Below are 17,677 nucleotides of genomic sequence, written 5' to 3' on the forward strand. Positions count from 1 at the left end.
CCCAGTACTTGGGAGACTGAGACAGGAGGTTTGCAGGTTCAAGACAAGCCTCAGCAACTTAGTGAGACCCTGCCTCAAAATAAAAACTAAAATTGGGCTGAGGGTATAGCTTGGAGGTAGACTGCCCCTGAGTTCAATCCCTAGTACTACCAAAAAAAAAAAAAAAATCCTCCTGGGAGGAATAAGGAGGGAAATACACCATATGATCTGCTCATGTAGTAATGTATCATTTTGAATCTCACTATGATATATAATGTCAAAATAAGAGTATGAAGTAGCCTCCCCAAAAATCATCTCAAGTAAGCGATCCTTCCCTGCTGCTGATGGAAGTGGAAATGTCCCATTGTATGAATCACACGTCACTTTTTCCAAAGGGAATAAAGGAGTTTATTAGATTATCACCAAGGCTGCACAAGCCAGTTACTGCTAGCACAGGGCTTATAAAGATTTGCATTGTTATCTGTGAGTCACCTTGTCTTTGTACGTTACTGCCAGCCTCACTTGCCAGAATTTCCAAAAGCCCACTCTGAATGACGTACGTCAATCCCTCAGCAGCAGTGGACAAGCAGAAGACAAAGAGACCGTATCGTTCCTGCTGTGCGGCCTTTGTCTTGTTCTATCCCCTTCACCACATTTAATAATGAGTTTGGGTTTATATTTGTCCTTCAATGTATCAGCTACGCAAATGAGTCATGCATAATAAATATTTGCCAGTTCTGGGAAGCAAGATTTTATTTTGCAAGCTTAGATGAGCAAATGATGCTAGAACCCTTGAGAGATATTCTGATTTAACTCCTAGGCCTACTTTGAAAATATTGAGGGGTTTTGTTGTGTTTGTTTGTGTGTGTGTGTGTGTGTGTGTGTGTGTGTGTGTGTGTGTGTGGTTACTGGGGATTGGATATAGGGGCTCACTACTACTGAGCTACATTTCCAGTCCTTTTTATTTACTTATTTTTTTTTTTTTTGAAACAGGGTCTTGCTAAGTTGCCAGGCTGACTTTGAATCTGTGATCCTCTTGGTTCAGCCTCCCAACTCCTGGGATTATAGGCTACATGAATATGTCACCATGCCTGGTTTAAAATCTCTTTCTTTCCTTCTTTCTTTCCCTCTTTTTTCTTCTTTCTTTATTTCTTCTTTTTTTCTTCATTTTGACCCTGGAGATTGAAGCCAGGGGCATTCTACCTCCAAGCTCCTTTTTATTTTTTTATTTTAAAACAAGGTCTCAATAAATTGCTGAGGCTGGCCTTGAACCTGTGACCCTCCTTATCTCTAACTCCCAAGTACTGAGATTACAGGCATGCATCACCATGCCCCTCTTAGAGGTTCTTATTTCACAACAGAATTTATAATTGCCACATTTTAAATGTATGCTATTCACAATGACTTGAGAAGTAATAATAAAAATATGATGTCAAGACACACTTTGAAAAAAATCCAGAGGAAATTACATTAACTATTAGTAGTGGTTCTCTGGCAGAGAGAAATAAGAATAGACTTTCCCTTTCAGCATTATTTATTAGTTATATTATTTTTATTCAATGGGGGTCTGTTATCTTGGTGTTATATAATGAAATGACTGAGGTGATTAACTTATAAAGAAAAATGGCTCATTTGCGTTCACGGTTTGGAAGGTTTCAGCCCATGATTTACTGGGCCCATGTGTGGTCAGGCAGCACACCACGGTGGAAGCGCTTGGTGGAATAGAACCTCTTCCCTCGTGGCCAGAATGCGAAGGGAAGGGGGAGGGGCCGGGTCCCACAGCTCTCCTCAGTGACCGGCTCCAAATGCCTAAAGGTCTCCTGCAAGACTGCACCTCTGAAGCTTCTACCACCTCCCAAGAGCACTACTCTGGGGACCAGCGCTTTAACACGTGGGCTTTGGGGACATGTTCAACATTCAAATATAGAGGCAGAAGGCAATAAGGTTTTTTTTTTTTTTTCAGGCAGGAGAACAATGAGATATTAAAAGATATCCATTAACAAAGGATGCAGCCGGGCGTGGTGGCGCACGCTTGTAATCCCCGCGCTTGGGAGGCAGAGACAGGAGGATCGCACAGGTTCGAAGCCAGCCGCGCGCGCGCTGGCTTAGGAGACCCTGTTTCCAAATAAAAATGTAAAAATAGGTCTGGGAGTGTAGTCCGGGGATAGAAGGGCTTCCAGGAATCCCAGTACCACAAAAAAAAAAAAAAAAAAAAAAAAGGATGCATTGCGGCCAGGCGTGGTGGTGCACGCTTGTAATCCCAGCATTCGGGAGGCTGAGACCGAAAGATCGCGGTTCGCGGACAGCCTCAGCTACTTAGTGAGGCCCTCTGCAACTCAGTGAGACCTGGCTTCAAAATAAAGAATAAAAAATAGGGCAGGGGGTGTAGCTCGGAGGTAGAATGCCCCTGGGTTCCATCCCCAGACTACCCCCCCCCAAAAAAAAATGATCCAATGGTTACTAACAAAAAGAAAATTATCCCTTTTTAAAAAAAAAAAATCTTGGGCTACTATATTAAAACAAGGAAAGAAAATCCACTGAATCAAAATTGCCAGCATTCACAGAGCACTTCCTACATTCAGGGCACCTCATTTACTCTTCACAGCAGACACATGAAGCAATATACTACTGATCTACCCATTTTGCCTTTGAGAATGCTGAAGCTCAGAGAGGTTGCCTATGGTCAGCTAGCTCATAAAGGGGAGATGGGAGCATTCCTAACAAGATTACATTCATATCTACTACTCCAACATGCTAGCAAGTCAGTAATGGCAATGGTTGAGGTTACATATAGTGGTGACAAAAAGGTATATAGTCAAGTTTTTGTTTTATTTTCTGTTTTCTGTGTGATACTGGAGACTAAACTCAGGGACATTCTACTTCCAAGCTATACCACAATCCTATTATTTATTTATTTATTTATTTATTATTTATTTTTGCAGTACTGGAGATTGAACCCAAAGGTGTTCTACCTCCCATTCTACCTCCAAGCTACACCTTCAGCCCTATTTTTTATTCTTTCTTTCTTTGTTTGTTAGTTTGTTTTTGCAGTACTGGGGATAGAACCCAGGGGCATTCTACCTCCAAGCTATATACCCAGCTCTATTTTTTTATTCTTTATTTTGAAACAGAGTCTCACTGAGTTGTAAAGGGCCTCACTAAGTAGTAGCTGAGGCATCCACAAACCATGATCCTCCTGTCTCAGCCTCCCGAATGCTGGGATTACAAGCATGAGCCACCATGCCCGGTTTACTATTTATTTTATTTTATTGTGGTACTGGGGGTGGAACCCAGGGGCTTTTCTACCTCCAGGCTACACTCCCAGACCTATTTTTATACTTCATTTGGAAACAGGGCCTCACTAAGTTGCTGAGAGCCTCACTAAGTAGCTAGGGCTGGTTTCGAACATATGCAATCCTTCTGTCTCAGCCTCCCAAGTGCGGAGATTACAAGCATGTGCCACCATGCCCAGCTTATTCTTTACTTTAAAACAGTGTCTCACTAAATTGCAGAGGTTCTCACTAAGTAGCTAAGGCTGGCCGCAAATCTCAATCCTCCTGTATCAACCTCCCAAGTACTGGGATTAGAAGTGTGCACCACCAGGCCTAGCTCCTATTTTATTTTTATTTTGAAACAAAATCTTACTAAATTGCTGAGGACCTGACTAAACTGCTGAGGCTAGCCATGAACCTGTGATCCTCCTTTCTCGGCTTCCCAAGTATTGGATTACATGCATGTGCCTGGCTTATATTGCAGTTTAATTTCTCCTGCCTATAGGTTCATTATAGGCTTGCTCTCCACCTTAATGAAGTACATTTTTTAATTTATTGGTGTACTATAGTCTTAAATGAAGCACATTTTAAAATGTGTTCATTGTGTTCTCGATTTCTGTACAGCTAAAACTCTCATTGTCTAGGTAAAGTTTTTAACACTTTAATTTTTTTTTTTTTTTTTTTTGTGTGTGTGTGTGTGTGTGGTACTGGGGATGGAATCCAGGGACTTTTCTACCTCTGGGCTACACTCCCAGACTTATTTTTTAGATTTTATTTGGGTACAGGGTTTCACTAAGTTCCTGAGAGTCTCACTAAGTAGCTGAGGCTGGCTTAAAATGTGTGTGATCCTCCTGTCTCAGCCTCCCAAGTACTGGGATTATAAACATGCGCCACCATGCTCAGTTTAAAATATTTTTATCGGTTACTTTATTCCTTCTCCAAGTTTGCAAAGAACCACTTAAATTTTCGGAAAGTTATACTTCATCCAAATTGAATAAATAGATATTTAAATAGATAAGAAAACAATCTCCATTCAAAGGTTAAACCATATATCATCTGCAAGCCTGGCAAAGGGAGATGTTGATGTCTGTGTATCTTTTCATTTTAAACAATATTTACACAGTGCAGTGTTTCTCTGAACACAAAGCCTCAAGGCAACTCCTACAAGAAACCCCCATCACTATGGCAACAATTGCACAGTGATTGATTACATACTGTGTGTCAGGGACAGAGAAACAGCTCAGAGTCACACTTCGCTGGAAGAGAACCCAGTTAAAGAATAATATGGAGTAGTGGTTACTTTTAGGTGTTTATCAGATGTTTATAATTCTGTGCTAGGATACCTATCTTAATAGTAACTTCAGTTCAGAGGGGTAATGTCTCTGAAAGAATGTCCATGCATTCATTCATTCACTAAATCAGTAAGTTGTGCTGAGTAGGTGTCCTCTGCTGTTGGTGCTGTGCTAGGTGGAGGGTATACCACTGTGAATGAGATAAGCAGGGTTTCTGTGTCGCTGAGCTTCCAGTATGACTAATAAGCAAACAGACAACAAGGAGATAGTGTGCTACATAGTCTTTGACGTACAGGGTGCTCTGAGTATCCAGGGCACACAGGACTTCCCAGAGGAAGCAATGCTAAGCTAAGACCTGACACAGAGGCATAGCCTGCCCAAGAAAAATAGGGTGGGGGGTGTACCGGCGTTGGTGGTATTCCAGGAAGAAGAAGCAGCAAGCGTAGAGGTCTAAAGAGTGGAATGGAGAGGGCACATCAAGGATCCAGCGTAGCTATGAGTGGCTGATACGTGGAATTCTGGGTATGGGAGTGGAGAGAAAATGAGGATGAAGAAATGATAGCCGGGTGTGATGGCGAATGCTTGTATTCCCAGCATTTGGAAGGCTAAGACAGGAGGATCGTGATTCACAGCCAGCCTCAGCTGCTCAGTGAGGCTCTTTGCAACTCAGTGAGACCCTGTTTCAAAAATAAAGAAGACTAAAAGATAGGGCTAGGGGTGTTGCTTGGAGGTAGAATGCCCCTGGGTTCCATTCCCAGTACCACAAGAAAGGAAGGAAGAAAGAAAGAAAGTAAGAAAGAAAGAAGGAAGGAAGGAAGGAAGGAAGGAAGGAAGGAAGGAAGGAAGGAAGGAAGGAAGAAAGGGAGGGAGGGAAAAGAAATAATAGCTGGCCATGCTGGCGCATGCTTGTAATCCCAACATTCAGGAGGCTGAGACAGGAGGATCGTGGTTCATGGACAGCCTCAGCTACTTAGTGAGGCTCTTTGGAACTCAGTGATACCCTGTTTCAAAAAGAATAAAAGATGGGAACGGTGACACATTTGTAATCCCAGTATTTGGGAGGTTGAGACAGGAGAATCATGGTTCAGAGACAGCTCAGATACTTAGTAAGGCCCTTTGCAACTCAGTGAGACCCTGTTTCAAAATAAAGAATAAAAAGTAGGGCTGGGGATGTAGCTCAGATTTAGAATGCCCCTGGGTTCCATCACCAGTACTGCAAAAGAGAAAAAAGAGAAAGAAATGAGGGGCATGATATGAAGGGGCTTGTACCGAAAGGCTCAGTAAAGAAAAAAAATTTGCTTCATGTGCAATATGGGTTAAAACAACGGATATAAGAACCATGTAAAAGAACCATGCACAAAAAAATGTATATGCATGACTCCATTTATATGATATTCAAAACAAGACAAAACTAATCAATAGTGATAAGAGATCTAAAAATGGGAGAAGGTGCTAATGTTGAACAGAAGATGAAAAAGGATTTCTGGGGGTGCTGAAAATGTGCTACATATTTGGCTGGGCAGGAGTTAAACAGTTTGCTTATATGCATAAATTTACCAAGCTTGAGCTGGGGATGTAGTTCAGTGGTAGAACACTGGGCTAGCATGCACAAGGCCCTAGGTTCAGTCTCCAGCACCATGCACACAAAGAAATTTATCAAGCTTATACTTTAAGCCAGGCATGGTGGCGCATGCTTGTAATCCCAGCAATTGGCAGGCTGAGACAGGAGGATCACGGTTCACAGACAGCCTCAGCTACTTGGTGAGGCCCTTTGCAACTCAGTGAGACCCTGTTTCAAAATAAAGAATAAAAAATAGATCAGGGGCTGTAACTCAGAGGTCATATGTCCCTGAGTTCCATCCCCATACCCGCAAAAAAAAAAAAAAATACAAATCAAGTCAGGCATAGAGGCATAGTGACACATGCCTGTAATCCCAGTACCTGGGAGGCTAAGACAGGAGTATCACAGGTTTGAGGGCAGCCTCAGAAATGTAGCAAGTCTCTCAACAACCTAGCAAGACCCTGTTTCAAAACAACAGCATCAAAAAAAAAAACATAAAAAGAGTTGGGGGTCATTCAGAAGTAGAATGCCCCTGTGTTCAATCCCCAGTACCACAAAAATAAATAAATAAAAAGATAAATAAATAAATAAATATCAGAGTAGGAATGTGCAAGAGACTTTAAATGCAATGATAAAATTTTAAGTTAGTGGTGCATACATAGGCATCTGTTATACTCTTCTTCACTCCCTTTTGCACATATTAAATCCCTTATGTTACACATAACTAAAGGGGTGAATCAGTATCTAGAAAGTGATGCCATTTAAAGGAATGCTTGCAGGTACCCAGGCATGAAATGATAGTAGCTAACCTACAGTAGTAGCAGTGAAGACAGAGGAAAAAGACACAGTGGAGAGAGACATCAAAGCTCAATCGATAGCATTTGGGCCAGGTGTGGTGGCACAGGCCTATAATTCCAGTAATTCGAAGGCTCAGACAGAAGGTTCAAGGACAGCCTCAACCATGGAGTAAATTCTCAGCAATCCAGTGAGACCCTGTTTCAAAATAAAAAATAAAAAGGGCCGAGGGTGTATCTTGGAGGTAGAGTACCCCTGTGTTCAATCCCTAGTACCACAAAAATAAAGAAACTAAAATTTTTTAAAGGCTAAGGGTACATCTCAGAGGTAGAATGTCCTTGGGTTCCATTCTCAGTGCCAACAAATAAAAAAAACTTCACAGAATTTGATCATCCACCATAGACATAGGAGAGGGAGAGGAAGAAAACAAGTTGTTATTTTGTTTTGTTTTCTAGTCCTGAGTCAGACCACATACATCCTCAGCCCAAACGATGAGGTTTCTGCTTTGTCAGCAGAACTGATCGCGACATCATTCACTGCGGTGGGAAAACGGAAAGCAAGACGTGTGAGGGACCAGAGAACAAAGAGTCCAGTTTGTGACAAGGTGACTTTGAAATACTTCCAAATGGAGATCTCCAAGAAGCAGTTACAACCTCAGTGTGACAGGAGCGAGAACTGGGTTAAGGATGGATTGGGGAGCCATCAAGAGAGCTAATGACGAAGCCCCAGCCTTGGACAAGGCTGACCTTGGGAGTAAGCGGAGAAGAGAGCTTAGGAGAGAACTTTAGGGACTCGTAGACGAGACCACAAAAGAGACAGAAAAGCCTGGCGTGGTGGCACACGCTTGTAATCCCAGCATTTGGGAGGCTGAGATAGGTTCTCGGCCAGACTCAGCTACTTAGTGAGAGGCCCTTGCAACTCAGTGAGACCCTGTTTCAAAATAAGGAATAAAAAATGGAGCTGGGGGTGTAGCTCAGAGGTAGTATGCACCTGGGTTCAATACTGAAAGGGAGAGAGAGAAAGAGAGGGAGAGGGAGAGGGAGAGGGAGAGGGAGAGAGGGAGAGAGAGAGAGAGAGAGAGAGAGAGAGAGAGAGAGAGAGAGAGAGACACGAGGGGGGGAGGGGAGGGGAGGGGAGGGGAGGGGAGGGGAGGGGAGGGGAGGGGAGAGAGAACATGCAGCCCAGGGGGCAAAAAGAAAACCACAAATCTACAAGTCTGTGGTATCCTGGTAGCTAACAGAAAAGAGTTTCAAGGGAAAAAAAAAAGTATGATTAACAGTGCCAGATTCTGATGCAAACCCAGGAAAGATAGACTGAAAATGACTATTGGAATTGGCAACCGGGGACTACTGGGTCCATTTCTGGAAAAGGTAGAGAGAAAGTCAGAGTAGAATAAATGGAAAACTAGGGGGAAAGGAAGTAAAGACATCAACTGTGGACTCATTCTTTTTCGCAGTACCAGGGATGGAACCCAGGTGCATTTTACCTCCCAGCTACACCCCCACCCTATTTTCTATTCTTTATTTTGAAACAGGGTCTCACTGAGTTACAAAGGAGCCCACTAAGTAGCTGAGGCTGTCCACAAACTGCAATCCTCCTGTCTCAGCCTCCCAAATGCTGGGATTACAAGCATGTGCGCCGGGCGTGGTGGCGCACGCTTGTAATCCCCGCGCTTGGGAGGCAGAGACAGGAGGATCACGCAGGTTCGAAGCCAGCTGCACGCACTGGTTTAGGAGTCCCTGTTTCCAAATAAAAATGTAAAAATAGGTCTGGGAGTGTAGCCTGGATGGAGGTAGAAGGGCTTCCAGGAACTCCAGTACCACCAAATATATATATATACATGTGCCACCACGCCTGGATCTGTGGACTTTTACTCAGGAAGTTTGGCTCTAAATAGAAGAAAAGATAAAGAAGGAGAAATAAAAATAATATAAAGGAGACAAACTGGGAAGGAAAGGGAAACTATAGTTTTAAAATCTAGAAACTGCCAGGCATGGTAGTGCATACCTGTAATCCCAGTACTTACTTGGGAGGCTGAGACAGGAGGAGCACAGGTTCTCAGCCAGCTTCAGCTACTTAGTGATGCCCTCTGCAACTTAGTGAGACCTTGTTTCAACATAAAGAATAAAAAGCCAGGCATGGTGGCACACGCTTGTAATCTCAGCAGTTGGGAGCCTGAGACAGGAGGATTGCAGTTCATAGACAGCCTCAGCTACTTAGTGAGGTCCTTTGCAATTTAGTAAGACCCTGTTTCAAAATAAATAATAAAAGCCAGGCAGGGTGGCGGACATTTGTAATCCCAGTGCTTGGGAGGCTGAGACAGGAGGATCACACAGGTTTGTAGCCAACCTCAGCTACTGAGTGAGGGTCTCAGCAACTTAGTGAGACCCTGGTTCAAAATAAAGAATAAAAAATAAGGCTGGGGTGTAGCTCAGAGGTAGAAGAATGCCCCTAGGTTCCATCCCCAGTACCAAATATCTGAGATTACAAGCGTGCGCCACCACGCCCGGCTTCAAAGTGTTCTTAACACTAAAGGGCATCAAGGGCTAACTTGAGTTTGGCTAAATATCAAGCCCTCCTGTTAGTGTCTCCAGAGATTACTTTCAAGGTCTGTCAAATCTTAAGTCTGGCCAACTTGAGCCGGGCTTGGTGGCGCACGTTTATAATCCCAGCATTTGAGACAGGAGGATCACAGTTTCAAGGACAGCCTCAGCTACTTAGTGAGGCCCTCTGAAACTCAGTGAGACCCCGTTTCAAAATAAAGAATAAAAAATAGGGCTGGGCGTGTAGCTCGGAGGTAGAATGCCACTGGGTTCCATCCCCAGTACTGCAAAAAATGAAGAAAGTAAGTAAGTAAGTAAGTAAGAAAGAAAGAAAGAAAGAAAGAAAGAAAGAAAGAAAGAAAGAAAGAAAGAAGGAATAGGGCTGGAAGCCGGGCATGGTGGCGCACGCTTGTGATTCCAGCATTCGGGAGGCTGAGCCCAGGATCATGGTTTGCAGCCAGCCTCAGCTACTTAGTGAGGCCCTACCCAACTTGGTAAGACCCTGTTTCAAATTAAAAAGAATAAAAAATGGGGTAGGGGGTGTAGCTCGGAGGTTGAATGCCCCTGGGTTCCATCCCCAGACACGCAAAAAAAAAAAAAAAAAAAAAAGAAAAAGAAAAAAAAAGAAAATCAAGCTTGACAGTTATTAGCTTTCAGGAGGCAATGACTTTATTTGTATTTTTTCAAACTATAGTCATACGCACACTGAAGTGATGTTAAGATAATAGTTATAAAAGAAAATAACAGCTGAGAGAGGTGGCGCATGCTTGAATCCCAGCACTTGGGAGGCTGAGACAGGAGGATCATGCGGGTTTGAAGCCAGCCTCGGCTACTTAGTGAGGCTCTCAGCAACTTAGTGAGACCCTGTTTCTAAATAAAATATAAAATAGGTCTGAGAGTGTAGTCCGGAGGTAAAAGTTCCCTAGATTTCATCCCCAGCACCACAGAAAAAAGAAAATAACAAATATATGAATATATGGACATATTCAGGTCTCCCAGAAATAAAGTAAACACAGCAGGGTTCTCATCAAGGCCAGGCCTGGTGGTAAATGCCTGTAATCTCAGTACTTGGGAGGCTGAGACAGGAGCATCACAGGTTCAAAGCCAGTCTCAGCAACTTAGTGAGGCTGTCGACAACCTAGCAAGACCCTGTTTCAAAATAAAAAATAAAATGGGGTGGGGGTGTAGTTCAAAGGAAGACAGCTCCTGGTTTCAACCACCAGTGCCAAAAATATAAATAAATAAATAAAAAAGGGCTGAGGATGCAGCTTGCAGGAATGCCCCTGGGTTCAATCTCCCTTACCGCAAAATTAAAAGTAAAATTAAAATTAAGCCTGGCACGGTGGCACATGCTTTTAGTCCCAGTACTTGGGAGGCGGAGACAGGAGGATCACAGATTTGCAGCCAGCCTCAGCAACTTAGGGAGACCATCTGCCACTTAGTGATACCCCATTTCCAAATAAAAGAATAAAATAAGGCTGGGAGTATAGCTCAGAGGTAGAATGCCCCTGGATTCTATCCCCAGTGCCACCAAAAAATAAATAAAGGTTCTCATCAAGCCAACTGCCTGGATACCAACAAACATACTTAAGTCATGTTAACAACTCTCATTATCTGGTAAAATAAAGATTGAATAGAGCAAATTTTAAATTATTAAGCAACATATTATGGCAGAAAGAAAAAAACATATTAAACAATTGCTATTAGAAAAGATCCTCTACAATCTTCCCTCTTACCAGCCCAATAGCAAAGACAATCTTTGGCTTTGAATGAAAGAACTCTGATAATAATGATAAAAGGAAATTAATTTACTACTCAATGGCTTTTTGGTTCTGTTATTCATTTTCTTGAGAAATGGCCATTATTAAATTCTTACCAGCTTTAGAGTTTTCAGGATGTTTGTCAGGATGACATTCTAGAGCTCTGACTTTGAATTCTGCCAGGATTTGTTCAACCTAAAACAAAAATCAGTGTTTAAAACAAGAAGAAAAGAGAACATTGTGATGTAGTCCCAGTACTTGGAAGGCTGGGACAGGAGGATTGCAGGTTCGAGGCCAAACTGAGCAACTTAGAGACTCTCCGAAACAGTACAAAATATAAAAAGAGCTGGAACTGCAGCTTGGATGTAGAATGCCTCTGGGTTCAATTTTCAGTAGCAAACAAAATAAGAAAAACTTAAATGAGCCAGGCATGGTGGCACACACTTGTAATCCTAGTACTTGGGAGGCTAAGATAAAAGGATCACAGGTTCACGGCCAGTCTCCGCTACTTAGTGAGGCCCTATGCAACTTAGTAAGACCCTGTTTCAAAATAAAGAATAAAAAGGGTGTATTCATTCGAGTCACTCCTCCATGCCAGTCTGGTATGGAGCTGTACCTATCCTCTGTATTCTTACCTTTTAATAAACTTCTTTAAATCTTCAAAAAATTAAAAATTAAAAAATTAAAAAAAAATAAAGAATAAAAAATAGGACTGAGGCTGGGTGGGTGGTGCAGGCTTGTAACCCCAGTACTTGGGAGGCTGAGGCAGGAAGATCATGCAGGTTCTAAGCCAGCCTCAGCTACTTAGTGAGGCTCTCAGTAACTTAGTGAAACCCTGTTTTCAAATAAAACACAAAATAGGTCTGAGAATATATAGCCCAGAGGTAGAAAGCCTCTGGGTTCCACCCCCAGTAAAACACACACACACACACACACACACACACACACACACACACACACAAATAATAATAATAATAACAACAACAACAACAACAACAACAATCATAGGACTGAGGATGTAGCATGGAGGTAAAATTCCCCTGTGTTCAATCCCCAGTACTGGAAAAAAATTAAATGACATGACAGAAGTTGGGCATTAATCCTGCTCCAAAACATTCGTGATTAACCCAACTTTCTTTTTTTGTTGTTGTTTATTTATTTGCAGTACTGGGGATTGAACCAAGGCTTTGCACATGCTAGGCAAGCACTATACCACTGAGCTGTGCCCCAGCCCTTTTTTAAATTTTATTTTGAAGCCAGGCATGGTAATGCATGCTTATAATCCCAGCATTTGGCAGGCTGAGACAGGAGGATTGCAGTTCACAGAGAGCCTCAGCTACTTAGGCCCTTTGCAACTCAGTGAGACCCTGTTTCAAAAATAAAGAATAAAAGAAGCCGGGCGTGGTGGCACACGCTTGTAATCCCCGCGCTTGGGAGGCTGAGAAAGGAGGATCATGAAGGTTCGAAGCCAGCCTCAGCTACTTAGTGAGGCCCTGTTTCCAAATAAAATATAAAATGGGTCTGGAGTATAGCCCGGAGGTAGAAAGCCTCTGGGTTCTATCCCAAGTACCGCCAATAAAAAATTAAAAATTAAAAAAATAAAAAAATAAAGAATAAAAAACAAGTCTGGGGGTATAGCCCGGAGGTAGAATGCCCCTGGGTTCCATTCTCAGTACCACAAAAACAAACAAGCCCATATCTGTCTTTCATTTGCTTCATTATTTTACTGTCACAAAGTCAATCACAAATCTATAGAACTGGCTCCATGTAAACTGATAAAGAAGGTTCGTTGGTTTTTTAAATGCTTAATTTATCTGCTGGTCTCCCCACCCCATGTACCCAGCGCCAAATGCAATCCACAGAGAGCTGAAGCCCTCTATGTCAAAGTCCACGGAATCTGCTTTCCCCATCCGATGTCCAGTGATCTGGAAAATTACCTACCCTGTTGGCCAGTAAACACAGAAAAATGTTCAGCTTCCCGCATGATCAAAGAAGTCAAAACATCCAAGGGGAGACAATGACCAGTGTCACTGACCTGCAAAGAAGTAAATCCTCCCGCTCTCCGGGTAAGGATGTGAGTAGGTGCAAACCTCCTGGAGGCAACTGGTCTCTATGGTATGTATACCATCACACACATGCATATGAAAAGACTTTCAGGTAGCCCCATTTTTTTTTTTTTTTTTTTTTTTGGTGGTACTGGGGGTGGAACCCAGAGGCTTTCTACCTCCGGGCTATACTCCCAGACCTATTTTATCTTTTATTTATTTATTTATTAGGGTCTCACTAAGTTGTCGAGAGCCTAAGTAGCTGAGGCTGGCTTCAAACCTGTGCGATCCTCCTATCTCAGCCTCCCAAGCGCGGGGATTACAAGCGTGCGCCACCACGCCCGGCTCGGTAGCCCCATTTTTTGATCCAACCATTTTAACTCTATTAATTTGTGTAAGGAAGTTATCAGAGGTAGGGAAACAAGGTATAAAAAAGTTCGCCCGCTGCCACCCTTGTGTCTGGGCCTGGGCATCTGAGTCTGGGCTGGGGTGAGCCGCGCTCCTGGTGAAGGAAGGAAGGGGTGCCGGCCTGAGCCATGGCCAGCACAGCGGTAGCAGATGGACTGACCATTGCTGCTGCAGGGTTTGCAGACTGTTATGTTTTATAAGCCATGAAGCATGTGGAGCCTCAAGTAAAACAAGTTTTTCAAAGTCTGCCCAAACCTGCCTGCAGTGGTGGGTTTGGTGGTACTGGGGTTCCTCGAAACCCTTCTACCTTCGGGTTACACTCCCAGACCTATGTTTTTATGGGTTTTTTTTTTTTTTTTTTTTTTTTTTTTTGGAAACAGGGTCTCTTAAGCCAGCATGGCTGGCTTCGAACCTGCGTGATCTCTTGTCTCCGCCTCCCAAGCGCGGGGATTACAAGCGTGCCCGGCTGCAGTGGTGGGTTTGAACCCAAAATGACAAAATGGGAAGTGGCATTAATACTAGGTGTAAGACCTACTGCCAACAGAGGAAAAATAAGAGATGCTCATCGACGAATTGTGTTCTTAAATCACCCAGACAAAGGAGGGTCTCCTTATATAGCAGCTTTCTGAAAATTGCGGTTTGTTCACTAAAAGGATGAACTGATTCCAGTGATAGAAATTCTTATGTTGGAGAAAATGTTGAAGAAAAGAGAGAACTCAAGTCAGGCAAAGTGATGCATGTCATAAACCCGGTACTTGAAAGGCTGAGACAGGAGGGTTGCAGGTTCAAGGTCAGCCTTAGCACCTGAGTGAGGCCCTCAAAAACTTAGCGAGACCTTGTTTTAAAAAATTTTTTTTTTAGCCGGGCATGGTGGCTCACGCTTGTAATCCCAGCATTCAGGAGGCTGAGACAGGAGGATCATGGTTCGTGGACAGCCTCAGCTACTTAGTGAGGCCCTTCGCAACTCAGTGAGACCCTGTTTACAAAAAAAAAAAAAAAATGGGCAGGGGTTGTAGCTCAGAGGTCAAATGCCTCTGGGTTCCAGCCCCAGACCCAAAAAAAAAAAAAAAAAAAAAAAAAACTTTTTTTTTTTTGCGAGTCTGGGGCTAGAACTCAGAGGCATTTGACCTCTGAGCTATACCCCCTGTTCTACTTTTTTTTTTTTTTTTTTTTTTTGGTGGTCCTGGGGGTAGAACCCAGAGGCTTTCTACCTCTGGGCTATACTCCAGGACCTATTTTATATTTTTTTAATTTTGAAACAGGGTCTCACTAAGTTGCTGAGAACCTCACTAAGTAGCTGAGGCCGGCTTTGAACCTGTGCGATCCTTCTGTCTCAGCCTCCCAAGAGCAGGGATTACAAGCGTGAGCCACCACACCTGGATGGATCTATTTTTTATTCTTTATTTTGAAACAGGTTCTCACTAAGTTGCAGAGGCTGTCTGCGAATCGCAATCCTCCGGTCTCAGCCTCCTGAATGCTGGGATTACAAAAGTGTGCCACCACGCCTGGCTTAAAAACAATTTTTTTAAAAAATAAGGCTGAAGCCGGGTGCACGCTTGTAATCCCAGCTTTCGGGAGGCCGAGACCAGAGGATCACAGTTCGCGGCCAGCCTCAGCTACTTAGTGAGGCCCTCTGCAACTTAGTGAGACCCTGTTTCAAAACAAAAAAAAATAGGGCAAGGGGTGTAGCTTGGAGGTCAAATGCCCCTGGGTTCCATCCTCAGACCCACAAAATAAATAAATAAATAAATAAATAAATAAATAAATAAATAAATAAATAAGGCAGAATGACCCAGGTTCAACCACCTGTACAAAAAAATTAAGTGATGGCTGGGTGTGGTGGCGCACGCTTGTAATCCCCGCACTTGGGAGGCGGAGACAGGAAGATCCCGCAGGTTCGTAGTCAGCCTCGCTGGCTTAAGAGACCCTGTTTCCAAATAAATAAATAAAAGGTCTGGGAGTGTAGCCGGGAGGGAAAAGGGCTTCCAGGAACCCCAGCACTACCAAAAATAAATAAATAAATAAAATAAGTGATGAACTAATAAGTGAGAAGTGTGTTGTTTTCTACACAACAGCAAACAAGTCCCCCCAACTTATGTATATCATATATTATATAATGTAAGAAATTAGTCTCATTTCTTAATTTCATGATTATATTTTTAATTCATAAAGGATAATTTTGTGTGTGTGAATGTGGTACTGTGGATGGAACTCAGAATGGTGATGCAGTACCGTAATCCCAGTAGTTGGGAGGCTGAGACAGGAGAATTGCAGGTTGAGGACAGCCCTAGCAACTTAGTAGATCTGCTTCAAAATAAATAACAGAAGGGACTTGTGTATCTCAGTAGTAGAATGCACCTGGATTTAATCTGCAGTACCAAAACAAACAAACAATATGCATACTGTTTGTTTGTATACACATACGTGTGTGTGTGTGTGTGTGTGTGTGTGTGTGTGTGTGTGTGTGTATGAGCTGAGGTTGTAGCTAAGGGGTAAAGTGCTTGCCTAGCATGTGTTCAATCCCCAAAACAAGAAAGGAAGGAAGGAAGGAAGGAAGGGAGGGAGGAAGGAAGGAAGGAAGGAAGGGAGGAAGGAAGGAAGGGAGGGAGGGAGGAAGGAAGGGCTACTGAAGAGCAGTATGCTAAAATGTTAAAAAAATTTATAGCTGTTTGTGAGTAAACTTTAAAAACATTATTCCATTATAGATCTAGTGAACCACTATAGAGTTTTGCACACATATTTTATTTTATTTTATTTTTTGATAGTACTGGGGGTGGAACCCAGAGGCTTTCTACCTCCAGGCTATACTCCCAGACCTATTTTATATTTTATTTGGAAACAGGGTCTCACTAAGTTGCCGAGAGCCTCACTAAGTAGCTGAGGCTGGCTTCGAACCCGTGCGGTCCTCCCGTCTCAGCCTCCCAAGTGCGGGGATGACAAGCGTGCGCCACAATGCCCGGCTCATATATTTTATTTCAAAGGCCACTCTTTTAGGAGGTTTTTTATGTCCAACAATTTTAAGATATTAACATAAACTGATGATTCTGGGTTTATAATTTAAGTGACCATATAAAAGCATATATCTTAATAAAATACTTTAAAATCACTTACTAAACAATTACATTTCATCTCAATTATAGCATAAATTGCCATAATAAAGTATGTATACACACTACAAAGTGTGTATACTATTAAACACTACCAACAGCTGTCACATTAAAATTCTAAATATGTACTTTGAGTATCTTCTGGAATAGAATGTATGATCATTTGCCAGAATACACAGAATACCGTCAGAAGCTTCCATATAATTGTCATAAGACACTATTCAACTGAACACCCAACACACATTTAAATATTTAACTTTCTTCCAACCAAAAGTGCTTTAAAATGATACAAGATTATTTTCCTAGGCAATATGGATAAGAATGTGAGGTTAATACCTTAAATAAAAACTTGAAACACTGCTATAAAACAGAAAAGCATTATCCACTGTCTTACCGAAGAGAGTTCATCACACCCCAGTAATGTGTAGTAATCTTCATGATCCTCTAGCCTGTAATTCACTATCGCATCCATTTAGATAGAAAACCAGCTTTCCTTCTCTCAGAAACAAGAGATATGGTGAGCTTCAAAGTAACAGGTAAAATCTCTTTAAAATCTGAATGACAGCGAGAGCTAGCTTTAAGACTGGTCACACTACCCCAAGATGTCAATCCAGACCTTTGTAAACACTACCCCTCATTGGCCATTTACCGAGCAGACAGGAATAGACCACGTGCTATTCAGTGCAGGGCTGTCTGGGATCTGTAGTTTGAATTTATGAATCGGTGCAAATGAACTATTCATCCTATGGGCTAAGGAAGATTGTTTTTATAAACTCCCCAAATTAGTAATCTAATTCAGATGATATCTCATCGGAAGTTAGTCAGTTTCAATGATTTAGGTTGGTTTTGTTGTACATTTTTGTGGCTATGTCATTAGCCAATTAGCTCATCCTTAGAAGCTAACAGTGTTATGTG

The 17,677-nt window shown here is 42.5% G+C and overlaps 1 protein-coding gene across 1 annotated transcript in view; it reads right to left on the reverse strand.

Moving 5' to 3' along the window:
- The window catches only part of DNAJC12 (DnaJ heat shock protein family (Hsp40) member C12), a gene marked incomplete at both ends in the record, with an annotated part of 38,381 nt that extends 21,147 nt beyond the window's left edge, over positions 1-17,234 (reverse strand). The window contains 2 exons of the mRNA XM_080694590.1: positions 11,319-11,397; positions 17,157-17,234. Coding sequence (XP_080550716.1) covers positions 11,319-11,397; positions 17,157-17,234 — 157 coding nt within the window. The remainder of the gene's footprint in view (positions 1-11,318; positions 11,398-17,156) is intronic.
- Between the last annotated feature and the right edge of the window lie 443 nt (positions 17,235-17,677).

The sequence above is a fragment of the Muscardinus avellanarius genome, assembly GCF_963383645.1.
Source record: "Muscardinus avellanarius genome assembly, chromosome: 4".
In the NCBI taxonomy this organism is placed as follows: domain Eukaryota; kingdom Metazoa; phylum Chordata; class Mammalia; order Rodentia; family Gliridae; genus Muscardinus; species Muscardinus avellanarius.